The sequence below is a fragment of the Lepisosteus platostomus genome, chromosome 10 (assembly GCF_059453375.1).
Source record: "Lepisosteus platostomus isolate fLepPlt1 chromosome 10, fLepPlt1.hap1, whole genome shotgun sequence".
NCBI lineage: Eukaryota > Metazoa > Chordata > Actinopteri > Semionotiformes > Lepisosteidae > Lepisosteus > Lepisosteus platostomus.
Genome location: NC_142620.1, coordinates 24,567,909 through 24,595,546, shown reverse-complemented (window position 1 = coordinate 24,595,546; position 27,638 = coordinate 24,567,909). Strand labels below are relative to the sequence as shown.

At 40.1% G+C, this 27,638-nt stretch overlaps 1 protein-coding gene across 1 annotated transcript; it reads right to left on the bottom strand.

Annotated features, from left to right (window-relative positions):
- Window positions 1-21,706: 21,706 nt before the first annotated feature.
- Window positions 21,707-26,526, bottom strand: LOC148653625 (uncharacterized). The gene is made up of 2 exons (XM_088648875.1): window positions 26,043-26,526; window positions 21,707-22,983 (listed from the first exon to the last, which is right to left on the bottom strand). The coding sequence occupies exons 1-2, from the start codon at window positions 26,316-26,318 to the stop codon at window positions 22,165-22,167; spliced, it is 1,095 nt and encodes a 364-aa protein (XP_088505001.1). The 5' UTR covers window positions 26,319-26,526; the 3' UTR covers window positions 21,707-22,164.
- Window positions 26,527-27,638: the final 1,112 nt, after the last annotated feature.

The following is a 27,638-nucleotide window of genomic DNA, read 5'->3' as shown; positions in this document are numbered from 1 at the left end:
AGAGCAAAACCACTGAATGAGCAGGAGGACTCTAAAATCTACTCTAAATGTCAGTGCAACCAGTGCAACTTGCAGTAAAGGGGAGTTACAATGTGAACTGTTGCACAAAATGTATAGAAACCACATGAACCACTGCATTCCAAAATATTTAATCTTTTAGACGATACCCAAGTATGTAAGATTTTACAGTATTCTAATCTTGATGAAATAGTCATGTTTCAATTTTTAAGTATGACAAGTTCCCTAGCTTCCATCAATGGCTTGATTTCAACACCTTCAACAACACTGCAGTCATCTTCTTAATATTACCTCTATTTATGTTATTAAAACCATATTTAAAAACATTTGCTCTACAGAAAAAGGTCTAGCCTCCAAAACATATGCTGGTCTTGTTTGCATGTGATAACCTAAGCAATATCAAACTTTGAACCACACTTGTGTCTGACTATGATCCTGAACTATATTTCCCTACACCACACCCTGCTTGAATTCTCAGCCTGCAGGTTCCCTGTTGTGTGTCTTGCATTCTTCAATTCCAACTTACTGAAGTAACAGCTGAGTTCACCTCAGAACAGCAACCAGCTGTTAATGAAAAGTGCACTGATGGCTTTTTGGAAGAAAAGACAAATTATTTGTCTGCTCACCCTCATTCTGATTGCTCCATTGAATCACTACATGAAGCTCTGCCCCCAAAGATCATTCATTTTTCTCTCTGATAGAAGATACTCCCATCTTCTCTGCCCCCAATGAATCATCAGTAAATCCAAAGCCTCTTATCCTGCCCACCTGTGTCTCTGGTGATTCCCTATCGGTTGTGGAAGAGGCAGTGAGGGCTACACTGGTCTCCATTCCTGCTCTCCCTGATGCCCAGACTGACAGGATGGTGTTTCCTGTCTCTGACAAGATAAGGGTGCTGCATTGGGGCTGAGATTTTCGCTGACTAGATCTTCTCCTCATTCACTTTCTCCAAATTTGGCTTCCATTTAAAGTGCCTTTCATCGTCTGGAATCTGATTCTTAAGAGGGAGGTATTGTCAGGTTCATTCTAACTGGAACACTGTGAAGCGAGCTAGCGGATGCCATGGTAGCCGGACACACCTCCACTCAACTGTCTCTCAGTGCCATTTAACATGGAAACACATTCTGATAAGAAAAATGCAGACTGATCATAGCTGTCTGACTCTGGCTTTACTGAGGTAAGCCTATCATTGACATTAGAGATTACCTTAAGACTGCTCCTGATGTAGATCTTGTTTCATATTTGAGAGGTTTTGTTGTAGTCTTGCGTGTTTATGTTCTAACTAGTATAAAAAATGAACAATCTGTGCAGTGCAGAGAGCCTCAGCTGTCTGTGCAACATGGGAAAACCTACTATGAGAACTGTCCAGTGAGTCAATAATACGTCCAGCTAGCCTCACTCTCCACACATGTGGTTGGGGAGATATAGGCAGAGCTAATTAATAACCAGTTAACAGCAAAGAACATGTTGCAGCAAATGACAAACGTAAAAGTACTCTTAAGCTCCTTCCTAAAAGCCTTTTGAGACAGAGCTCAAGAGTTTTGAATGTGAGAGTTTCTTGTGGAGGATGAAACTGTTCACAACTGCAATGTCAATGAAGTGATAATAGAGTTTTTTGTACCATTTATAGTATGAGTCTTCTGGACTGTGTTGTATTATCAGAACATTGACATATCTACACCTCCCATGTACTGTACCGATTGTAGTCCTTGACACCACATTCCTTCTAAATCCCATCTTGGCTCTTCACTTTGTGCAAGACTGTCTCACTGATGTATGCCTTATGGATGGAGCTGCACTTTGTAACTTTGCTTGTGTCCATCCATTTGGTGTACAGCAGTTGCCAGTCCTTATCTAGCGCGGTGACCCTCTTTTGGCTTTCTTGGAAAGCTTTTTTCTTTACTACGTGGAAAGCCCTGTCAGTTCTCTCTGATTGTGCCACATGCTCCAAACTTAATTTTGTACAGGTCTCTAAAGAAAAATTATTGAGGTACCCATGGTACTCTGTGCCTAAGTTTGACATATTCGTAAGGTTCATGCCTGAGTCTACTCATGCTTTTCCTTGACACAGATTTGCATGTGTAAACCTTAAAGTCACAGGTGAAACTATTTGTGGGCTCATGTACTTTTTGAAGCCAAGTCTGCCTTTCAAGGGCTTCATGTGTTCATCCATGTTCTGTCAGGGTTGGTAGAATGCTTAACAGGCCAGGAACAGGGAATCCATAAGGAACCTCAAACAGAAAAGAGATTTTTATTGTGGGGTCCTTTTTTTCTGGCCATTGAATCTGTCTTTCAGCTGGGTAACTCATGTGCAGAGTACAGGAGATGGCCTCAAAACTCTATCTGGACATCACACTGTGTCAGAAAGGCAGATGGCATACGAGGGCTCCAGCAATCTCTGACATTATGAGTTGTAAGAATCCCCATAAAAAACACAATGCCAATAAAATGATACGTCCGTTATAAACACTGGATCTCATTGATATTTTTTTCCATGTGTCTTCCTCTTTTTGTCATTTATATTTGTGTTTGTGCACAGGCTTAAGATTACACCTGCTCTGAAAAACATCTGAAACAGGTCAAGCAAAAAATACTGTTTTGTAGTGTTCAAGTGTGCTCCTGGCACATGTACAGGGCAGGAGCTGTGCTGCATTGGTTTGTTTTGATACCACATCCTCTTCATGTTCACTCTTCCATCTCTCCTCAGAGTGTGGCTGTGAGAGTTGGTGTGTTTGCTCTACTGTACGCCCTTGTTTTTGTAGCCTGGTGCAGGGCACTATATGGAGGAGAAGTGGCAATCATTCTCCTTTTTTTTCCCAGGAGGAACATCCAAGCTCTCACTTGTAGAGGCATTGGGAGTTTTTTATGATCTTCTTTAAAATTGTTTTTTTAAAGAAAAGTAAGAAGGAATTTATGACAATAAGTTCATCACTGAACAACAGACAATCTTGCTTGACAAAGTAAGTGACAAAGTAATGACACAATTCACACCTGTATAATCACTGAGCTTCAGACACCACAGATAAACTTCTGGTGACAAAAGAACACCCTGGAATCGGAAAAGCTAGGGAAACGTTAGCTTTGATTTCCCCCCCCAAACAAAGAAATTTAACTTGAAAAAATTATAAATGTTGTTTGCATTACAGATGACGGTACACACTAACACTATATTTCTGTGGAAACCTTGAGATTAAAATAGGAACATCTCCTACTGTTTATCATTAAAAGTAATGATAAATAATAATGGGAAGGATAATGTAGATGTAGATAATGTGATACAGATAATATAATTCCTACTAATCGAAAAGTGGATCTAAGCCTTCCTTAAAAGCTGCCATGGACATGGAATCAGGAATGTCCTGTGCAGAAAATGCATCATTGCTTTTGTCACTTGAAGTCCGAAAAATCTCCTCCAAAACTTCAGGAATGCTTAATAGTCATCCCTTGTTCAGCTGCTTGATCATAAGAAAGTATTTTGTACTTTTGCTCCCATGAGTAAAGGCGCACCTGTTTCACTATTGAAGTGCACCTTGTGGTTATTGCGCATTGATAACAGTTAGGGGATTAGTCTACAGACCGACACAGATCATATTTGTGTTCCCTTTGACCTCCCCTGAATCTCTAATCATCATATTTTACTGAATAACAGCTATTTTCACCAATCACAGCATTAAAGCTCACATTAGTTCTATCTCTCAATTGAACAGAGATATATTAAAGCAAATAGATCTTTCATTGGTCACACCTGGGTGGACTGGAATCAAAGAAAAGGTAGTATCAAAGCAATAGAATGGTGCTTATAGAAAATATTTTCACCTTTTCAAGGTAATAACGCGGTATTATTTAGATGTGGGCACTTTTTTTTACTTTTGTAATCTTTTTACTTAAAAGAACACACATCAAACAGCGCATTATGAAAAGTCAACTCCTATGTAAATATCACTTTGTCTGGTTGGAATCTGAACAACATAGCTCTGGAGCAGAGGTTGCGTAGTTTCAAACAATATATTGTTTGGTTACAACATTCTGATTTCGTTGGTAAAAACCAATGAAAACATCAGGTAGAATTGTATTATTTCTACTTGTGGTTGGTTCAATCTTATTAATTAGTTTGCTTTTTAATACGTACATTGCTCTGAAAAAAAAATGAAATTCTGGACTAAGAGGATAATGGAGATTGCCCCAGACATCGGTACTTGTGGTATGTTGTGAAGAAATTAAAAATATGTGGTTAATGGAAATGAAAAGTGTAACATCAGCTGCAAATTTACGCGTGAAATTGGATGAGGACACGATGGCAGGATAGAGTTAAACATGATGGGCCAGAAGCCTACAGACCTGAGATTACAGCAGTCTGGAGCAGTGGCAGCTACAACAGATTGCACCACTAGAGAACCAAGAAAGCATGTTGGGACCTGAGATTTCAACAACAGCATCTGATGAAAACAGCATCAGCAGCATCAGGAGACAAATGCAGATATGGATGATTCTAGTGATAACCAACAATAGTCCACGGATACCATTGGAAAACAGGACATAAATCACAGGGAGATTCTTGAACCAGAAAAAAGGACAAGGCAGTGGACATGAGGCCAAGAACCCAATCACAAGTCCAGTCAAAGTCAGCAAGAGAGAGATTAGGGTTTCAGTTGGGCTCCTGTGAGTGCAAGCCTCAGGAGGAGTTCCGTTCATGATCATAGCAGTGATAAAGAAAAAGACATAGTGATTCCAGTGAGCAGAGGAATCCAGAGCAAAAGCAGGACCAGCAGAAAAGAGAACTGTCTGCAATGGAAACAAAAACATTAAGTATGAACTGTGTTACACCAGAGATGAGAATCAAGTCCCACGCTAGAAAACAGTGCTGATGGCAGGGCAATACATCTTCATGAAGGGGTGGGAAAAGCAGAGAAGCAGAACTGAGAAGCCATTCACTAACATTTTGTTTTAGTGTTAGTGGTGTATTACAGATGTTTCTTTCTTTCAGAAGTCATTTGTCCTCTAACAGCAGTTTTCTTATCTCATTCTCCTTTGTAGCCATTCTCCCATTTTTATCCTGAAGCTGCTTGTTATTTACAATTCACAATAACATTCATATATTTCAATAAATGAAGCAGATAATGAACCAGACTTGGTGTAAATTCACTCATATCACCCTCCTAGCAGTCTTGAATTTGTTATGATGCCACTGGGGGGTGTGAGTAGTTATGTAGGGTGAGGACAAACACACGCACTCGTACTTTAAAATGAAGATTAATTTTATTAAACTAAATTAAAGATACAGACGGTGTGAAAAACACAAAAGAAAACCTAGCTGACCCTGAGCCAAGCTAAAGTTAAAAATAAACACTGCATAAAAATTGGAGATGGCTCAACTGCCTCCAATATAAAAAAAATCTTTGTATCTTCCAACAGAGAGTTGTTTAATTGTCTCTCTATCTTTCCTTTTCTTTGCCTCCTTCTGTTTCCCCATATTCTATATGGAGAATTCTATTTTATTCCTTTTCTTGCTGTCACTCCTCACTCTCTTATTAGATTTCTGTTTTGCCTTTTATACAACTGGCATGACATTAACAGCTGCGCTTCTTCTTACCCAGTGACATCACACCACCATTTTTTAGAGTGGGTCCAACAACACCAGTGCAGGTATAGATTGGAAAAAGTTTTAAATGGCACATACTGCAACTTTAATCAAAACACCTCTAGAGGTATTTAGAGGTGTTATTAAGCGTTACTTCTCATGGTAGTGTGATTGTGTTTTCATAGAACCAGTTTAAGGTTTTAGTGGTAATAATAGATCATGGGACATATTTCATACCTTATCTCATCTTCTCACTCTAAACTCTGCTTAGAGGACCCCCAAGATACTGTATTCTGTGTTATGATCCATGTATTCTGTGCTATATCCATGATACTGTGCTCTTGTGTTCTGAACTGCTTGCAACATTATCTAATAGTCACATGTTCTGTTATCCCCAGAAAACACATGAAAACACATGAACACATTTAAACAGAACTTCAATGTACGCATGACTGGAGGTTCAAACTGACAAATTTGACAAATTTTTCTTACAGGTTGATTATTTTTAAATACCTGCACTATTCAGTGGACCTGTTTTGATATTAATCTGGTACTTGAAAATCCATGCTACACTTTGCTTACTGCATATGTTGGTTTATCTTGAAAGTTTTTATTGGAAACTACTGGTGGGCAATATTACAACTTTGCTTCATGTTAGCAAGATACTTGTACTTGATAGTATTATGATAGTACCTAAATAAGGAATCAATGATAAGCTAAATTACAGAAATAATGGACTAGTTTTTATGACTAATATCTGAATCAATTGCACCACATTCTGTTATGACAAATCATAAGGCTTACATAATTCTGAACATTTTACATGTAAAAATGTAAATTAGAATTCTAGAATATAATATCATTTAATGTGAAAGTACTGTGTTGACAACATGAATACACAACATCAGATATCAAATTAGAATACATAATATATGCTACTAAACTTTCTGCCATTTCTGCCTGAATATTTCTGCCATTCAAGGTTTGATCATCTTTACATAATCTATATTCATAATAGAGAGAACTTACCATGAATAAGCTCATTTTTGTTTATCATCCTCTTCTTGAACATGTCTATAGTGGCATCATTTTGTTTACACAATTAGAAATGGAAGAGCTGTGAAAATAAATCTTTCCAAATGTACTGTAGATTAGTGACAACTTGGACTGAGGTGTTGCTGCAGCAGAATTTTTCAATAAATCTCAGTTTAATTAATAATTGAAATAGGAAATGGAGATATCCATGCACAGCAATGATCTTTTTTTAATGAAGAACAAATAAAACTAAATGCTTGCAGTGGAAGATCTCTTAAAGTTTTATACAAAATAGCACAAAAGAAAATAAAAGGAACATCAGATTAAAAGGGAGCAAAACCAAATTCAGTATAAAAGCTCAGTGAAATAAGTTCAGAAAGTCTATATTAGGGTTTCCTAACTCTGTTCTTTGGTTTCAGAATCCTGCAGGCTTTTATCCCTTTTTCTTTAAATCTTCAAACCTTAAGTCCATTGGAATGGATGAATTTGTCCATTTACAGTAATTACTACATTACAAAAATACATTTCTGCTCTGCAATAAGAGCAACCAAATGCATTCTGGGTAAATGTGGTAGGCTGAACAAACGTTTTTAGTTTTTAAAAAAGACAGCTATGAGGGGACTTGTTACAGTAATACAATACCCTCAAAGCAATTGAGGCTTTGACAAAGGCATTAACAAAGTCAAAATTAACAGTGAAACACAAATCAAAGGACACTTTAAAACTGAGAACACAAGGCATTTCTTTAACCAAAGTGTTGTGGGAGTGTGGAACAAGTTACCATTGTTTAAAACCAACATCCAGACTTTGTTTAAGTTGTGCCAGACTGGAACAACCCAGCTACTGTGTTCAAAAATGATAATGAAAATGATGATGAAAATGAAAGTGAATTCATTTTCATCCAGCAATTTTATCTTTCAAGAAATGGCTCAATGATGTAGTGTGCTCTCTGAAGGCACCAGTTCTATAGGATTTGGGCATTTACTGGGACAATTATTCATTGTAGCAGTAAATCACAAAATGATTCTTTTGATGGCCTTAAAATCCAACCATGCGATATAACTCAAACAACGCACACACAAAGGTACTAATACACAAGGATACATTTATTAATACATAGAATATGTATATAAACCTAACAGATCTTATCGAGAGGGTTATCAGAATACAAAAGGTATATATTCAGTCAGTTACAAAGAGTTACATATATCAAGAGGACATACGTTCAGTATATCATTCATTTAGACCGTTTCGTAATTGAACTTGGTTACAACTTCTACATTAGATACTCAAAACAAGTACATAACTCTTAGGAATTAAATTGATATCAACTGGTTGGGATAACAATTGAATTCTCGAGCTGTAATGCGTTGAAGTTGAATACTCATCCAATCTCTGGAGATTCAGATCTCCTGCAGGCTCTCTGGCTCCGTGCCAGGCTGTGCTGTGCAGCTTGCGACGGTGCGCCGCGGATGCTCACTGACCGGCTAGTTAGTGTTGGCTTTAACTAGCAAAGTTTGTGCACAGGAGAAAAGATGACTGTGGGTCCCAGCAAGTCAGGAAGAGGACCGGTTCGTTCCTGATGAAGAGCTAGTTCTGAATAGTGATTCAGCTGTCCACAGTTCTGACCTGTTCACGAGGCCTGCTGCTGGTGCTAACCTCGAGTGGATCCTCTGGTTACTCTCTGGCAACCTCCGCTCTAGACTCTTAGAACAAAGGAAAGTTCTGGCACTCGGACACACTGGCCGTTCCGTGGTTGTCCGGGCTGAGTCTCAGGATGGTCAGGAGGCGCGCTGCGAGAATGTCCTGCCCTTGGGAGCCTTCTGCTCCTGGGCCGTCCTGCCCTGGAATTCTCCTTTGAATTCCCTTTAGAATTGTCCAAAAAAGTCTCCTACTACAGGCTCTCTGTGTTGCCTGTTTTTACCTGGAGGAACTTCAGCTCGCTGATTGGCTGAAAGTTCCATGGGCATCAGAGTGCCACATGGGTTACTTGGCCCTACCAGTCCCTGCTTGGTTGATCAAGATGAGATATGAGTCACTTACTCCTGACACTTAGGAATGCAGTCCAGATGTCCATCTGGCACTCCCTAGACAGATAGGCGCCAATGGATGACCATTGATCATGATAGGCAGGCTTTGCTTAGTGCATCCCCCTTTGGGAGCTGTCCCTTATCAAAAGAAAACATCTTTAAATCAGCCTGCATGAATAGTTTCTCTGTGGCTGCACCACAGAGATGAACAGAGAGATGAGGCCTCATTTGGGAAAGCACAGAAACACTTAATTCTGTCTTATTAATAAGCATTGCCGCTACAATGAGATCCTTTATTCAATAAGCTAATAACTAATGGCCCAATGGCCTGTTCTTGTTTGTTACTTTTCTTAAGTTTTTAATTTTAATCTCTTTACTGTGCATGTTTAAATCCACTTCTTAATATTAAATATTAATATGGAATTTTCCAACTAAAGTTTAGTAGCTATGCATAAAAAGAAGAGGAACATAACGTGTCTGAAGGTCATAAACAATATTAATTTAGGAATATAAACATATTATGTAAACTATGTATGGCTTGTATTGGTAGTTTAAAAAAATACACACCAGTATTCCACTTTTATCATAAACATTTTAAGCATCAAAATCTTTCATTCAATTACATACTTATGTTATTTTGGTTATATTATAGTCCTTCTGACTGTATTAAGTTTATATACTTCATTAAAAGTTATAATGTTTGAACTTTTTCTATGAATACCTGCGCTCGTTATCGCAGTAAAAAACATACTTTTTAGAATTTTAGAATAGGAATTATAATATGGAATTGCATATATAAAGAAATTAATAATGATATAATTATATTCATATGGCTCAAATTATTACAGTAGTAAACTTTATAACATCTGCATCATTTGGACTTATTCACCCGCAATTACTTGGAAACTTTTTGCCTGCCCTTTTCAGCTATCGCTTAAGTTGTCAATTAACGTGTTGGTGTAGTGGCTTTGGTGTGTGATTTGCATGCTAGAGTTAGGGGGTTTGAACCCAGCTCTTGCCGTGAGTTTTCTTTTAATAAATAAATATTTCTTTAAAAAAACTAAAATAGTAAATATTATGGACACTATTTTGAATTTGTTGTTTTTTTTAATTTTGAATTTCTAAATATCACAACAAGTTCAAAGTTAAGTGATTTATTAATTACAACTAATATTTCAAACTCTTTGTATTTTAAAATTGTATTTTGGGGTGATTTGTCACTGTTTACACAAACTTCAATTTATTAAACGTCTATTTTTGAGACAGGGTGTTCCAGACCTCTTTTTAATTTCTGAAACTCTCTCTAAATTCCATGTTTTAACATTTTCTATGAATACTTGCGCTTGTTATCGCAGTAAAAAAACTCATACTTTGTAGATTCAACTAAATAGGGAATATAATGTACTGTTTTCGACTTTGGCGAGGACGGACACAGAGATTCAGGCACTCGTTGAGTGAAAAGGAGAGGGAGAGAGAGAGACACTGAGGTCTATTTCGGTAGTTACACAGGTATAGGGTGGCAATTAGGTACATAAGTATAACAGGGGTGCGAAACCAGGGAACTATTTACAAGAATTTGGGCGATTTCACAAAACTGTACACCTGTTTTGCAGTGGGTCAGCTACACTGGTCAGCGGCTTTCCAGTACAACTCCCATCCTGCCCCTTGCCGCAAACCCCAGCTACAGATACAGCCATTCAAAGTGTGCGGTACAGACACGTACCGGAGGTAATTGGCTACGGCGTCGTGCATCCTGACGTGATTGGTTGACCGACAGGGGCACTCGTGGTCCGTTGGTCGGTCGTAGAAAGATTTACAGTAAATGTCTTTACTGTGTCTGTTTTAGCATTGAATATTCATATGGAATTTTACCACTGAAGGGAAATCTTAGTACCTGAGCATAAAAAGAATAGGAGCATACTGTAACGCGTGTGAAGGCCATAAACGATATTAATTTTGGAACATAAACATACAGTATATGGCTGGTCTCGGTACTTTAAAGAAAAAATACACACCAGTATTCCATTTCTCCCTAAACATTGTAAGCTTCGAAGTCTTTAACTAACGTGATACCGGAGTCAACAAGCATACTTTTAGAATTACTTTTGAGCAACTAATAAGAAGCGCGAAACGGTATGCGTTTTAGTTTCGTTTTGTGCTGGGACCCGTGGATTGATTAGACAAATCAAGTACATACAAGTCATTTTTTAAATGTTGTAGTTCGTCTTGAAAAAATGTTACGAGTACATCATCTATCAACAATTACACAGGTTCTGTTTCCATATTGCGGATTTTGGTTACGTAATATTATTTTCTAGATTTCACGTTGTGAATATGATGGGATGTCTGATGGGATGTTTCTAAAAATCCATCCTCTGTAAAACGTCTTCTCTAGTTGTCCTGCATATGTATTCGCTAATGAAGCTGTGTGTTCTGAGCCTGGATCTCTACATTTCTGTATGAACCAGTTTAGAGGGCTAAAGACAGCTTGTGTTTAAATTGAGTGTAAGGCAATTTATGCTTCTAAAGTCATGGTCAGCATTTATTTTTGTACTGTGCTGTAAACTTGTTCTGTGCCAAGTCACATTATTTTATAGCGTTTTTATAGCGTTATCAAATCCGGTGGCGCTGTGTGTTACTGTAGTTTCCTGACTCCCATGTCACATGGTCTGTGATTGAAACCTGTAAAACCGGTTTAATTCATCACAGCCAGCACTCTTCAGGTGTGAGGGTCTTCTGCTCAGAATGAAACGCTAAAATGTTTGTGTATATTCTAATGGTAGTGGGGGCAGGGTGTGTGGGAACAGGTTTGGTTGAAATTGCATTGGAGATCTATGTTCTTCACACCTGAAACATTTTCTCTGAAAGCATTTTCTTCGCAGTTTAACCGATCTTGTTACAGCATGTTACAGTTTACTATTATTAACCATATTAATTTTAAGTGCTTAATGTAAAATCTTGTAAAAATATATTTTCATTGTTCAAATATACATTAAGTCTGACTATCATATAATAAGTTAAATACAAAACTAAAGAAAAAATAGGGTTAAATATAATTCAAAATATTTTGCTAACAATGTTAACTGTTTATGAATAATAAAATGTATTAACTAAGGAGTAGGATGGCAAAGTTGTTAGTATGTTTTTTGTTTTGTTTCTTTTTCATAAATACAACAGTAGTACCTGATGTCTCAGTGGCTTTCAAAATTAAATAATGCATGCAAACCTGTGAACTAGAAAGATAACTAAGATATCCATCCATTATATTCCATAATATCCATGAAATATATGGCGCTGAAATATGTGTGACGCAGTGGTGGCCTGACATGGTGAGGTGCCCTGGCAGCTGTATGATGCAGTGGTGGCCTGGCACGGTGAGGTGCGCTGACAGCTGTGTGGTGTGACGCAGTGGTGGCCTGGCACGGTGAAGTGCGCTGGCAGCTGTGTGGTGTAACGCTGTGGTGGCCTGGCACGGTGAGGTGCGCTGGCAGCTGTGTGATGCAGTGGTGGCCGGGCACAGTGAGTTGCGCTGGCAGCTGTGTGGTTTGACGCAGCTGGTGGCATGGCACGGTGAGGTGCGCTGGCAGCTGTGTGATGCAGTGGTGGTCGGGTATGTAGAGGTGCACTGGCAGCTGTGTGGTGTGACGCTGTGGTGGCCTGGCATGGTGAGGTGCGCTGGCAGCTGTGTGATGCAGTGGTGGCCTGGCACGGTGAGGTGCGCTGGCAGCTGTGTGGTGTGACGCAGTGGTGGAAATGTTCACCATGTTTCACCATGCTGAAAATTTTATTGTTAAAAAGATCCATGAAAATGTCACTACTAAAGTTAGCTGGTACTGTTGGTATTGTAAGTGGCAAGTAGAGCTCATATTTTATATTTTGTGTAGTTGCTAGCTTTGAACTGTGTGTTGGATGCACATGAATATATTCATTATATGCCAGCGCACCTCACCGTGCCAGGCCACCACTGCGTCACAACACACAGCTGCCAGTGCACCTCTACATACCCGACCACCACTGCATCACACAGCTGCCAGCGCACCTCACCGTGCCAGGCCACCACTGCGTCACACCACACAGCTGCCAGCGCACTTCACCGTGCCAGGTCACCACTGCATCACACCACACAGCTGCCAGCGCACCTCACGGTGCCAGGCCACCACTGCATCACCCACCTGCCAGCGCACCTCACCGTGCCCGGCCACCACTGCATCACACAGCTGCCAGCGCACTTCACCGTGCCAGGCCACAACTGCGCCACACCACACAGTTGTCAGCGCACCTCACCGTGCCAGGCCACCACTGCATCACACAGCTGCCACCGCACCTCACCATGCCAGGCCACCACTGCGTCACAACACACAGCTGCCAGTGCACCTCTACATACCCGACCACCACTGCATCACACAGCTGCCAGCGCACCTCACCGTGCCAGGCCACCACTACGTCACATAGCTGCAAGTGCACCTCACCGTGCCAGGCCACCACTGCGTCACACCACACAGCTGCCAGCGCACCTCACGGTGCCAGGCCACCACTGCATCACCCACCTGCCAGCGCACCTCACCGTGCCCGGCCACCACTGCATCACACAGCTGCCAGCGCACTTCACCGTGCCAGGCCACAACTGCACCACACCACACAGCTGTCAGCGCACCTCACTGTGCCAGGCCACCACTGCATCACACAGCTGCCAGCGCACCTCACCGTGCCAGGCCACCACTGCATCACAACACACAGCTGCCAGTGCACCTCTACATACACGACCACCACTGCATCATACAGCTGCCAGCGCACCTCACCGTGCCAGGCCACCACTGCGTCACATAGCTGCAAGTGCATCTCACCGTGCCAGGCCACCACTGCGTAACACCACATAGCTGCCAGCGCACCTCACCATGCCAGGCCATCACTGAGTCAGAGATTAAATAAAACCTCACTCGCACCAAACAAATTTATATTTCTAAATATCACAACATGATCGAATTTAAGTCATTTTAATAACAATGAATAGTCACCTAGGCGTTACAATATAAACATTTATATTGATTTAAATAACGTTTTGATTTAAATCGCAAATGCAGGTTTAAATATATGTGTTTTTTTATTCACAATCAGACAAATGCAACATAAATTGATATCTTTGTCTTCTAAGTATCTTAATAAACTTTCAGCATAGCTTTCTCCCCGTTTAGATTTATTTTGGGATCAAACGTGGAAAGATTAGATTGTAATCGTTTTTATTTTTTAAATACATTTTGGAAAAGTGTAATCTATACTAAAAAGCTGTACACCACCTGCTATAAAGATACATATTGTAATACTTTCGGGTTCGGATAGGACAGACACAAGAACTCAGACTTGCGGAGTTAAAGCAAGTTAAAGCCTTGATTTTATATATCACCTTTAAAAGTGGCATCTCAGAGCAAAGTAAATACCCAACACTGATTGTACCCATCTGTCATGCTAATAAAGCAGCTTGAATTGAATTGAGAGAGGGGGGGTGGTATATTTGCTTTGTGTATAAAGTACATTGTGAATGTTTTCACAGCCTTCACTTTGTCGTTTTTATGCCATTTATTGACCACGCACGAATATTCCTATGTCCGTATCTTCGCAAGGGAATCAGTGTGAATTTTAATACTAATTAAATGACCGCGGGTACTTTCCACCACCTCTACATTCTCAGAGTAGAACAGACTAACCTTCTAATGAAAGACGGTCCACCCCCCACGGACAGGAAAAGTGCCCAAAGGCACTTAAACTTAATATGGTCAGTAACAGTAAACAGTAACATGGTCAGAAGGAGCACGTACAAACGTTTCCGAAATAACCACATGTAAGACTCTGATACTTAAAATTTTTAGGGAGAAAGTGGAATACTGGTGTGTATTTTTTCTTTAAACTACCAATACCAGCCATATACAGTCTGTAACGTAGGGATTTCTATATGTCTTTATTTAGTGGTTACATTAGTGACAAAGGCTAAACTTTTAGCTTCAATAACGTGTACATATCTCCCCTTTTTATAAAACGACTTGGTTGAAAACTGTTCCAGAGCCACTGTTGTTTCATCAGTGAAAAGTACATCATGAAATGCCTCTCCCTGTTCAATCCACTGGAAAAAAGAAAAGGAGCATTAAGCTTCTGATGGTCATAAACGATATTCATTTAGGAGCAGCATCAGAGGTATGTTTTTAATTGCACTGCATTGGAGAGAATACCATAGTGTGTTCTTTTTTTTACTCCCTGGCGGAAACTGGCTTCCAGAAGAATCAGTATGGCTCAGAGATTAAATAAAACTTCACAGACATTAACGAAGAGCATAACGCGTGTACTGTATACACTGCAAGTACAACCCCCCTCTCTGCAGGAGTGCTGGCTGTGATGAATTGAACCGGTTTCACGGGTATTTTCAAAGTAGGAGGCGAGATTTCCAGCGAAAGACACCTCCCCCCCCTCAAAAACCCAGTAAGTACAGTACTTACTAGTTAAAGGCTAGGCTCCCGACTACGGCGAAAGGAACCCTTCTTTCATTAGAAGACAATGAACATATTTTAGCCCTGAATGAATTAATAGCAAACATGGTTTACATAAAAGACATTTTTCCAAGAAAGTTTAGCCTTTGTCACTAATGAAACCAGACATAAATATAAAAATCTTAAGATTTTTAAAATACATGACTTTGCTAAAATTTATTTGAAAATAAAAACAATTACAACCGCCAGGGGAGAGAGAGAACAGGGGAGGGATGTTGGTTTTGCATAAGGGGCGGGGCTATGGAAATTAGGTATGTTTGGGAATGTGTAGTTACATGTTCTGGCTGTTTGTGAATTATCGTTGTTGAGTATGGAGTGTTGTGGTATTGATTTTGTGTAATGCTTTATGTTGAAAATTGAGGTGGATTTTGTTTATGATAAACAGGATAAACTGGGATGGGAGGAGGGTTTGGTTTTGCATAAGGGGCGGGATTATGATAATTGGAGGACTTTGCGAGAGTAAAATGGTTTGATTATTTGATTTTGTATTGTGGTTGTTATCTATGTTTTTGGTTGGTATTATGTTTATATGGTTGTTTTTGTTGGTTGGTTGTTATTATGGTTATTAATAATACGATCTATAGTTGAAATCTGAGCCTAAATAAAAAGAAAAAGCAAGTGATTAGGTTTATGAGCAATCTAATTACTTATTCGTTTAAAACGCTATATAAAATAAAGTTTATTATTAATTTGCTGGACAGAGCGGTGAACATTATTATGCATAAGACAAAGATAACGATCCTGATCAGTTTAGAAATCTGTGTACGCTGTAAGGTTTTTACTTCTTAAACTTTTAAAATACACGTTTTGAATAGAAAGAAATCCTCTTCCTGGTACAGTATGTATAGCAAACCAGCACGTCTTTTTTCTCCAATCAGAGGGGTGTCAGATGGTGTCAGCCAATCACCATTCTGAAGCCCTACCATAATCTCTGGTATGGGGAGACCCCAGAATTCTGTCCCATAGTTTAGACAGATGATAGATACTTTTATTGATCCCGTGAGGGAAATAAAGTAAATCATTTTCATTTTAGGAAATTATTAAACGCTCGGTTAAAAGCAAAGGAGATTGTCTGTTATAGTGGACATAAAAACAAGAGTTCGCTGGCATAATATCCTGGAAGACACAGACCGGCGCCAGACCGGTAAAATGCCTGATGAACTAGGGATTGGACAGTTTCCAAGTGCTTGTACAATCGATGGAAATGTTCAAATAAATGTGCAAAAGAAATAAACAAAATAATCATTTATTTCTTTATCATATTGGGTAGCTAATGTCCTCTCTTTGCTAGTTAGTGGCTGTGTTTCTGCGTTGGGTAGCAACGGGTGACTGTTCTCAGGCGGAAGATGTAAACAGCTTAATGTTCGTGTTAAATCATTTTTTAAAATTCAATTAAACGGGCACAGTTAAGACATTAAATATACATATACATACTGTATACAGTACAGTTTGCATACGGTAATATGTTTATGTTACGCGATTAAAAAATAAGTAAATAAAAATGAAAAGTCCAGCACCAGCTGGATTCAAACACACAACCTGTCAGTTGGTAGTCACGCACCTAGACCAGTAGGCTACAAGACAGCTCGCATGAACAGGCAGGCGAAACAGCCCTACACAGCCCTGCCGCAGTACACGGATATAATCATACCGTTATTAAATTCTTGAGATACGCGATTCCATATTATATTCCCTTTTAATCAAATTCTAAAAGTATGCTTGTTGACTCCGGTATCACGTTAAAGACTTCGAAGCTTACAATGTTTAGGGAGAAATGGAATACTGGTGTGTATTTTTTTCTTTAAAGTACCAAGACCAGCTATATACTGTATGTTTATGTTCCAAAATTAATATCGTTTATGGCCTTCACACGCGTTACAGTATGCTCCTATTCTTTTTATGCTCAGCTACTAAGATTTCCCTTCAGTGGTAAAATTCAATATCTACAACGGGCACAGTAAAGACGTTTACAGTAAGTCTTTCTACGACAGACCAATGGACCACAAGTGCCCCTGTCGGTCAACCAATCACGTACCGCGGTATTTTGCATCATCGCGCGTCACAATGTCTCCAAGTAATGTTCACACTCCAAGTAAAATAAAAATCCTGTTTTCCACATTATCACCTCGTACCAGGGGGGAAGGAAAAGTGCCGGCGGTCGTTTAATTATTTCACTCTCCATCACTGCCCAACCCCCCTGGACAGACAAAGTTGATTCAAACACATTCAAAAGGGTGTGGTGTGTTCACACAAACGCTGCTTAACAGAGCCGCTTGTAAGAGCAAGGTGATTTTCTGCTCAATTAAATAAAGCTACAGTATAAACAAATTTTAAATTCCTCAAGCAAAATTAGCTGTTTGTCAAAATCAGCTACTTTGCAAGCAGTACACTACTTCTCAAAAGGTACCTTTTGTCTCTCATGCAAAATCAACAAAGGTTTATTTTTTATCATTCTGAAATTTGAACGATATGCCTCAGGGACTCATTATAGTATTGCAGCAAATACAGTTTGCGCAGAAAAATCAAAATAATGCCTCCCCTCCCAGCCAGGTCTTGCCTCCCTCTGTTCCAAAGTTGTATGGTTTCAAGTATGTGTGAAATATCTTTTCTTACTCCAGTTATTAATCCAATATATTTTTACTCATCTGGCTATGTTAAAAATATAGCCTAAAGGATCACTGCAAAGGTTTAATTCCTAACTCTTCAGTTTACAACTTGTCCACGGTAAATCATTATTAATATTGTAATGAACGGCAGACATACAGATGGTACAAGCTGGTTGCAGCATGGTGACAGTACAGCCCTCTACTCCTCTGCACATAACATGGATGTTGGCTGCATAGGCTGAAGGTCTTCTGCAACTCAGCCGGCAAACCTCTGTTGAGCAACGCAGGAGACCTTGGTTCTAGCCCATGTGGTGAAGGATGAACTGGGACAGGAGCAGCGAGGGCACAAGCTCAATAACCCAAAAGTGTTCCAGTATTATTAATCATATATTCCATATTGCATTTAAATTGGAATGTTTTTACAAATATAAGAAGAGGTGATACACAACGTGTAAGTATAACCCCTTTCCCTCCTTTAACTTAAAGAATTCCGTGAAGAAATCCTAAATCCCGAAACCATCACTTAAAATAATTCATCCAGATACACACTCTCACACTGTAACCAACATCAAGCTATAATAGTAGACTATTTTTATATATTCAGCTATGTAACAAACAAATGTATTCTCTGATTGGGTTTTGAACCACCTGGGTGCAGCACACTACATGTCAGTCCGTTGCCTAATACCACTATAAGGACAATAATATTTCTTTTAAAAACCGAATGTCAAATGTTTCCAATTATGATATTATGATATTTTAGCTGCTTAATTACACAACTCCATATCAGTACAACTTTTATGAAATTCAAGTATTTTAAAACGTTTAATTAAAAAGTAAAAATCTTATAGCATACACAAAGATTCTAAGCTGATCACAAGGAAGAAATATGACCAGTTTGTCACATATAAAAGTGTTTTTTTAAACTATCTAAACCATTTTTTACAGCTTTTAAAGTCATGTAATGTTTGAGTTAGGCAGAAACACGTCATTGTATCTTATTCTTGAGTTCGTGTTTAAAAATAAAAAAATCATTTGCCCATCGTGTTGATTAGTTGTTCTCAGATTACTGGCGATTGTAAAAAATAATACTTCCCCCCTTCCTAGTTAAATTTAAAGATTTCTTTGAAGAAATCCTTAAACAAAATCATCATGTAATAATTCAGCAATCCGGCTCCCTGTTGAATGGCGCTGACACACCAGGTTCAATTCCAGGTGGTGTAGTATATAATACAGTTTATACTTTTTTTTTAATTCAAAGTTAAATTGTTGGCTGATTACTGGCTGCTGACATTTGGATTAAGACAAAATATAGATTTTCTCAATTCGGATGTGAGTTGACTATTTTTATGCATTAGGCTAATAGGGAAACAAACCGAAAGTAATGCTCCAATCATGCTTTGAACCGCCTGGGTGCAGCTTGCTACATTACAGTGCTCATTACCACTACAAGAACAATAGAAGTTTTTTTTTAAAGAAAAAGTGTTTCCAAACCGTCCACTTGTGATACTTTAGCTGCTTAGTTACATGAGTCCATATTAATATAACTATCAAGTGGTTAAATCACTACAACATTTACAGTATCTTTTTACAATAACAGCAAGTGGTGTTCTAACTATGTATTCTTAGAAAAGGATAAAACATAACTTCTTATGAAGTACACAATATAAGCTTAATAATGTTAGAACAAGCATGTTAAAACCAGAACCCACTATAAGTTACCAAGTTAAAGATTTTGATGCATAAAATATTAATGCATAATTAAATTTTTTGTGATGAAGGTGGAAAGTTGTGTACTTTTGTCCAGCTGAGCAATCTTGCTTTTATAAAATATACTAACTTTTTAATGTTTAATGATTAACATGCTGTAATACAGTTTAAAATTATTAAAAGTCTAAAGAGTATACAACTTAAATTTTTAATTGGAAAAAGATTGTCCCTAAGCAGTGACTGAAATTCGAAACCGAGCGTTTTCTGGCGACAGCTCAAATGCTGTACATGAGACGTTAAGCTTTATTAGCTCCACTGGTTTTACAAAGTGCTTCTGGATACTATTATCCTATTTCAATAAAAATGCAATAGGATTCATTTTATTGCGCTACGTCCACCGCATTTTAACGCAGCGTACCTCACTCATTTTGAATGGCTGGATCTGTATAGATGCAGAGATAGTTAAGTAGTTAATGAGACTTAGAAAACCTTCTGAATTCTGGTTTGCTGCTTTATATTTTTTCAGTAGACCTGAATACCTAAGGCTATATCATCAATATACATGCCTGAATCATTCCTCAGCTTAATCAAATTAGATGGTTTCATCTTAAGAAAAATGATCGAAAAGAAAACCTGACATATTTCCAATATAATTAAACTAATTATTCTATCAAAATTAAAACACATAAAATAAAAGAAAGCCTCCATGCACTCCATTCTCCAAGCACTGCTACAAATCATTTTCAATTTCATTAATTTTCCCAAAATGTCTAAAATGCATAGATGTTTAAACAGGACTTCAATGTACTTCTGAGTCAGTAGTTCAGTTAGATCACACAGCAGAAGTTAGACACACACTGTCTGTCAGATTCTCTGGCCAGACAGAAGAAACTGCAAAATGAGTAGACTCACATTTCCAGGCAAGTCTATAGACACTTACCTTGTCAGTACCATGAGCACCAAAGAGACCAATCTTGTAATTTAGGAAATGACCTCTGGTCTTGCACCTATGGAAATATCTACTTTCTTTTATGTGGTATCCACCAGGATAAAGAACTCTTTCTTGGATTTTGATGCACTTTCTATATGGACAATTATTTTCCTCTGTGGTATTTATGCCTCAGTTGAAGAGTTACATTTTGTTAAGTGCCTCTGTGTAAGTCTGGGCCTACACTAAGTACTTAACATTATTCAGCATTACTAAATAGTATTAGTTGAAATTATGTATTTGTCAACTAATAAATTCAAATATATGCTTGGTTTTTATTTTAAAGGATTTGTTTTTGTTTATTGCGTCTTATTGTTCCAGGAGTATATAAACCATGTTCGCTTGCTTGTTATGCCTGGTATTCCCTGACAAAGGTGGGAAGGTTGTAATCATTAATTTTAAAAGTTGCATGTAGGGCAAGGAGAAGTCAGAACCTGATTTTCTTATTCAAAGTTTTAGCATCATATATTTAATTTGTCAGTTTCATTATAGCAATAGCCCATTCTCAATTTAATCAATAATAGCTGCTCTAATTTAATACAGTATTTAGATAGATAATACTTTATTAATCCCGTAGGGATATTGATGTGTTACAGCAGTCCAGCCCAAGACAACCAAAACTGACATCAGAATAGTTATAAAACAAAAGACAAACAAAATAAATAAAAATAAATAAATACATAGGTGTGTGCAAAATGCGCTGATCATAGTCACTGTAAAAACAATAAAATCTGTGCAAAATGTGCATAGGTTTATACAGACTGATTGTCCAAAAAGTATAATGGAGTAAACATGCTGTCCATAGAGGAGCAAATGAGGGACTGTCCTAGCCTAGGGCAGCATTATACACCCTGACAGCTGCCGGGAGGAAAGACCTGCGGAAATGTTCCCTTGAACACCGTAGCTGGAGCAGTCTATTGCTAAATGTGCTCCGCTGCCCAGTAATAGTCCCATGAAGCGGATGAGAGGTGTTGTTCATGATGGCTGTGAGCTTGGTCAGCATTCTCCTCTCAGCCACCACCTCCATGGGGTCAAGGCACATCCCCAGCACAGTGCCAGCCTTCTTGATGAGTTTATTGAGCCTATTTGCATCTTTTGTCATGATGCTGCTGCCCCAGCACACCACAGCGTAGAAGATGGCCGCCGCCACCACTGTGTAGCAGTGTTCCACACACACCAAAGGACCTGAGTCTCCTAAATTGGCTCTGACCTTTCTTGTACAGGGCATCAGTGTTACCAGACCACTCCAGCTTATCATCCAGGTGTACCCCTAAGTACTTGTAGGAATGTACGCCCTCTATGTCCTCACCCTGGAAACAGGGTTCAGCTGAGACTTATTCCTTCGAAAGTCAAAGATCATTTCTTTGGTCTTGCTGGTGTTAAGCTGGAGATGGTTAAGATGACACCACTCCACAAAATTGGTAATCAAGCTCCTATATTCCTCCTCCCTCCCCTCTCTAATACACCCCACAATTGCAGAGTCATCCGAAAACTTCTGCAGATGACATGTCTCAGAGTTGTACCTGAAGTCAGAGGTGTAAAAGATGAACAGGAATGGAGCAAGGACAGTCCCCTGTGGAGCCCGAGTACTGCTAACAATCTGTTCGGACACACAGCTCTGTAGCCGTACATACTGTGGCCTGCAGGTCAGATAGTCTATAATTCAGGACAGCAGGGGAGTGTCCACCTGCGCCGCCCTTAGCTTATCTCTCAGTAAAGGTGGATGGATGGTGTTAAAGGCACTGGAGAAGTCAAAGAACATAACTCTCACAATGCTCCCCGTCTTCTCCAGGTGAGAGTTAGCTCTGTGTAGCAGATAGATGACTGCATCCTCCACTCCCAGGTGTGACCAGTAGGTGAACTGCAGGGGGTCCAGTGCTGTACTCACCAGGGTTCTGAGGTGGTCCAGTACAAGCCTTTCCAGAGTTTTCATTAGGTGTGATGTAAGTGCCACTGGCCTGTAGTCATTCAAGACTTTAGGGTGCCCCTTTTTGGGTACTGGCACCAGGCAAGACGTCTTCCAGAGCATCAGAACCTTTTCTAATCTCAGGCTGAGGTTGAAGATGTACTGCAGCACTGAACCCAGTTGGTCCGAACAGATCTTTAGCACCCTGGAGCTGACACCGTCAGGACCCGCTGCCTTCCCTGCATGGAGTCTCCTCAACTCCCTTCTGACCTGGTCAGCTGTGATGGATAGGCCAAGGAGGGCAGGGGACGATGGAGTAGGAGTAGGAGGGATCACATGATGGGGTGACTGAGGACACGAAGAGGGTGTCTGGGGTGAAGGCCTGTGAGGTGAATGGACAGTGGACCCTGTATCGAATCTGTTGAAGAAAAGATTCATCTCATTGGCCCTCTCCAGGCCTCCCTCACTCTGTTGGCCGCCGGACAACTTGTATCCGGAGATCTTCCTCATGCCATTCCACACTTCTCTCACATTGCTCTCCCTCAGCCTGTCCTCCATTTTCCTCCCATAAGCCACCTTAATAATAATAATAATAAACTTTATTTTATATAGCGCCTTTAAAGGTGGCTTCTCAAAGCGCTTTACAGGATGACAATAACAATAAATAAGAAGACTACAACAATAAATAAGAAAATTTCACAAGACAGGACACAATTATAATTACAACAATACAACAATAACAATAGAGGAGACCGTGGAAGATGGTATTAAGAAGAGCAGAGGGGTGAAGAATGGAAACAGTTAAGTAAAGGCTTTTCTGAAAAGGAGGGTTTTGAGTCTGGATTTTAAGGAGTTTAGAGAAGGTGACTCTCTAATATCCTTGGGCTAAGAGTTCCAGAGCTTGGGGGCATAGCAGGAGAAGGCCCTGTCACCCATACAATGTAGACGGGCTTGGGGGACAGTAAGGAGGGCAGAATTTGAAGAGCGGAGGTTGCGAGGTGGGGAGTAGGGCGATAAAAGTTCAGACAGGTATTGAGGTGCCAAGCCATGTAAAGCCTTGTAGGTGAGCATGAGGATTTTAAAGTCTACGCGGAATTTGACCGGAAGCCAGTGCAAGGACTCCAGGATAGGAGTAATGTGAACACTTGTACTAGACCTGGTCAGGATTCTGGCTGCTGAATTTTGGACATACTGCAGCTTGTTCAGAGTAGATTTAGATACCCCAGGGAGCAGAGCATTGCAGTAGTCAATTCGAGAGAATACAAATATGTTGATCAGCTTTTCAGCCACAGTTAATGATAGCATAGGGCGTAGTCTTGCGATATTTCTAAGGTGAAAAAAAGATGTTTTGACAGTATGCTGTACATGTGGGTCGAATGTTAAGCCAGAATCGAATATAACCCCAAGGTTTTTCAATTTTGATTGGAGCTCAAGTACAGAGCCATCTACAGACAGGGTTACAGGACTGGCTTTACGAAGTTGATGGGGGGTACCAATAAGCATGACTTCAGTCTTGTCACAGTTAAGATGAAGGAAGTTTTGAGTCATCCAAATTTTTATGTCAGAGATGCAATAAGATAGAATAGAGACAGCCACATCAGTGTCGGGTTTGGTATGGATGTATATTTGAGTATCGTCAGCGTAAAAATGAAAGCTGAGGCCATGTGATCTTAAAAGCTGACCAAGTGGGAACATGTAAATGCTGAAGAGCAAGGGGCCCAGTATTGAGCCCTGAGGGACACCAGACTTGACAAGACCAATTTCAGACCTGTACCCATTGAGAGAGACAAAGTGACAGCGATCAGTGAGGTAAGACTTAAACCATTTGAGGGCAGTGTCAGAGACTCCAAACACAGTCTCGAGACGAGAAAGCAAGATGTTATGGTCAACAGTGTCAAAGGCAGCACTGAGATCAAGAAGGATGAGTATGGAAAGAGAACCAGAATCAGAAGCTATTAGGAGATCGTTGGTGACTTTGACTAGGGCTGTTTCTGTGCTGTGAAGTTGACGGAAGCCAGATTGGAGGGGTTCGAAAAGGTTGTTTGTCATGAGGTGGTTATGTAACTGAAGTGTGACAGCACGTTCTAAAATTTTAGAGAGAAAGGGTAAGTTGGAGATGGGGCGAAAGTTGTTAAGATTGTCGAGAGCCATGTTAGGCTTCTTTGGCACTGGGGTAATAGCAGCAGTTTTGAGGACCGTTGGTACAATGCCGGTGCTCAAGGATTCATGTATTATATTGAGGACAATGGGACAGAGAGAAGAGGAACAGGACTGGAATAAAGTGGTGGGAATGGGATCTAAAATAGATGTGGTGGGTTTCATGCGCGTAACTAGTTTGTTTAGGGATGCTGAGTCAAGAAGAGAGAAGCTGGAGAGACGGGAACCAGAGAAGTTGGATGAGGAGGGAGGAGGTGTGGAAATTATATCCGTAGTGGAGAGAATGTGATGCCGGATGTTGTCAATCTTAGAACTAAAGAAATCTAAGAATGTGTTGCAAAGTTGTGATGAGGCAGGTAATGTGGTGGGGCAGTTTGGCTTGAGCAGTCTGTTGATGGTGGAGAAAAGATGTCTGGGATTGTTTTGGTGATTTTCAATGATGTGAGAGAAGTAGAGAAGTAGAAGGAGAGAAGGAGATGGTTCGAGTTTTTAAAGGAGCAAAGGTGTCGAGGGTAGATAAAAGAGCATTGTCAAGTAACTGTATTTTGTCCTCTAGAGGGTCAGAGGAAGAGAAACAGGATAAGGAGGACAGAACAGAATTTGCAAACCTTGGGTGATCAATTGATCGCCAGTTGCGGAAATTTACAGAGCGTGAGGGGGAAGTGTTAGAAACAGGTAATTCCAGATTGAAGAGAATGGCTAAGTGGTCAGAGAGGCCTAGATCAAGGGGGGAGCAGTGGGAGACAAAGGAGTCATTTGCAATAATTAGATCTAAGGTGTGTCCTTTGTTATGTGTAGGGGTACAAACAAACTGAGCAAGGTCAAAGCATCCCAAAAGAGAAAGGAAGTCTTTAGCCAGACTGGAAGAGGTTGAATCAATGTGTATATTAAAGTCCCCTAGAATAAGGATCCTTTTAAATTTAAGGGATAAGAATGAGAGAAAATCACCAAACTCACCTAAGAAGACTCCACTGGGTTTGGGTGGTCTGTAAACTGTGGCAATAATAGTAGATTGGGGGATAGAAACATTTAAAACAAGACACTCAAAAGAAGAGGGAGGAGGTATAGCTATAGGACTTAGACTGTAAAAAAGGTTGTAAATAACAATGATGCCCCCGCCTCTGCCTGAAAGACGCGGAAGGTCAAAGAAACCATATCCAGGAGGAACTAGTTGGTTGAACAGGAGTCCATCGTTTTGTTTGTGCCATGTTTCGGTTAAGCACAGAAGGTCCAGTTGTTTTTCTTTGATAATGTCACATAAAAGAAGAGCCTTTGCTGTTCGGAGCGGGTGTTTAGTAGCGCTGATCTGGCCAGTCTCGGGGATGCGGGGGGAAGCGGAGTGCGGTCCAGGTGCGGTAGTGATAGGAGATTTTTTAGATCGGCGCCGGTACGTGATGGACTTACAGACGTGCGCCGAAAGGCAGGGATAGAGACTCCGCAGGCAGACGAACGAAGAGAACGGCGTCCTGTGCTGCGACCTTGCTCTCCCTAACTCTCACCTTCAGCTCTTTCTGTGTTCGCTTCAGCTCCTCCTTGTCACCTGCCTGGAAAGCCCTCTTTTTCCTATTTAGGATCGCCTTCAGATCACTGGTGACCCAGGGTTTATTATTGGAGAAGCAGCGCACTTTCCTGGTGGGCACTGCACTGTCAACACAGAAGTTTATGTAGTCAGTGATGCAGTGGGTAAGACCATCAATGTCAGCTCCATAAGGCTCACAGAGTATCTCCCAGTCTGTTGTTTCAAAACAGTCCATCAGTGCATCATTAGCCTCAGCTGACCATCTCTTCACTGTCCTGGTGGTTACTGGTTGCTGTAGTACAAGAGGCTTGTACAGAGATAGGAGGTGAACAAGGTTTTGGTCAGATCTGCCAAGGGGGGGAGTGATGTGGAGCTGTAGGCATTCTTGACATTAGCATACAGCAAGTCCAAAGTCTTGTTATCTCTAGTAGGGCATTTAACAAACTGACTAAAATTAGGCAGGGTAGAGGAGAGCGAAACGTGATTAAAATCGCCAGTTATCAAGAACATGGCTTATTTTATTTATTTTATACTGCAAAGGAACAAGTAATAGGTTTATTCCATGCTGAAAAAAAGAAGAGAGAAAACACAACGTTTTGGCCGTGGAGCCTTTGAGTATCTTTAAGATTGTAATTAGTACTCATTAGACATGATATCCCTTCAAAAATCCATTTTGAAAAGGTTTTTAAAAAGCACATTTTGTTCTCCTAGAATGAGATGAGCTGTGTTACTAAGATGTCACACAAGGGTGACAGTACTGGAGGAGGCTCAATTAGCACAGATAGAAGCTTAAATAGAGAAGACCGGAATGGATAACAAGTGTGTAAACACTTGGGAGATGTGTAAAGAGAAAGCAGCAGTCTACATAAAACGTTAGAAAAGGAAGGTCATCTAAATGCTCACAGAGAAATTAGTATAGCAGTGTCCTGGACTGTTCACAGAACAGAAGAAGGGTGAATTTAGCTAGATACAAACAAATTTCAAACTGGATCCCCCAAACGGAGGACTATTAGAGAGGGAAGAGTCAATGGCTGACAACCAGTTGAATACCAGCCTAAAGAGATGGGGTTCATCAGTATGAAACATCACTATATCTGCCAAGACCCAGCTCCTGGACACCTGCAGTAGACAGCAAAAAGAAGAACTGGGGAGAGGGGAGGAGACAAAATAAAATATACAGGTTGAGGCCATAGGTGCAATGGGTTGTAAGTTCAACTAGACCTGAAGAAAGAAGAGGGGAAGGAGGAGAATGGAGCACACAAATAGGAGGAGAAAGAAGGAAGGGGAGGAATAACTACCGTGGGGGCAGCTGCTACAGCTGCTCTGAGATTCTGAAGGCTTTCTAACTTTAGGAGATCTAAAATAAAAATGCAGATGGTATGGTGGGTGCAGAACCTTTTATTTTGTGTGGAGCTTTGAGGCGGATGAGGCAAGAGGTCCTGGTTGAACACAATCAAGATAAGGTCCTGGCAACACCGAGTGCAAGACATGTCTGCCTGTGATGAGCTGAGAAAACGTGCACCATATGAGAAAGATTTGCTATGGGGAGTTTCGT

Bases quoted from the DNA above. Each gene is read 5' to 3' on its own strand.
- LOC148653625 (XM_088648875.1), bottom strand. From the start codon at position 26,318: ATGGACTGTTTTGAAACAACAGACTGGGAGATACTCTGTGAGCCTTAT. The intron at 22,984-26,042 runs GTCGCAGCACAG...ATTATTATTAAG, and splicing joins TGAGAGTTAGGGAGAGCAAG to GTGGCTTATGGGAGGAAAAT.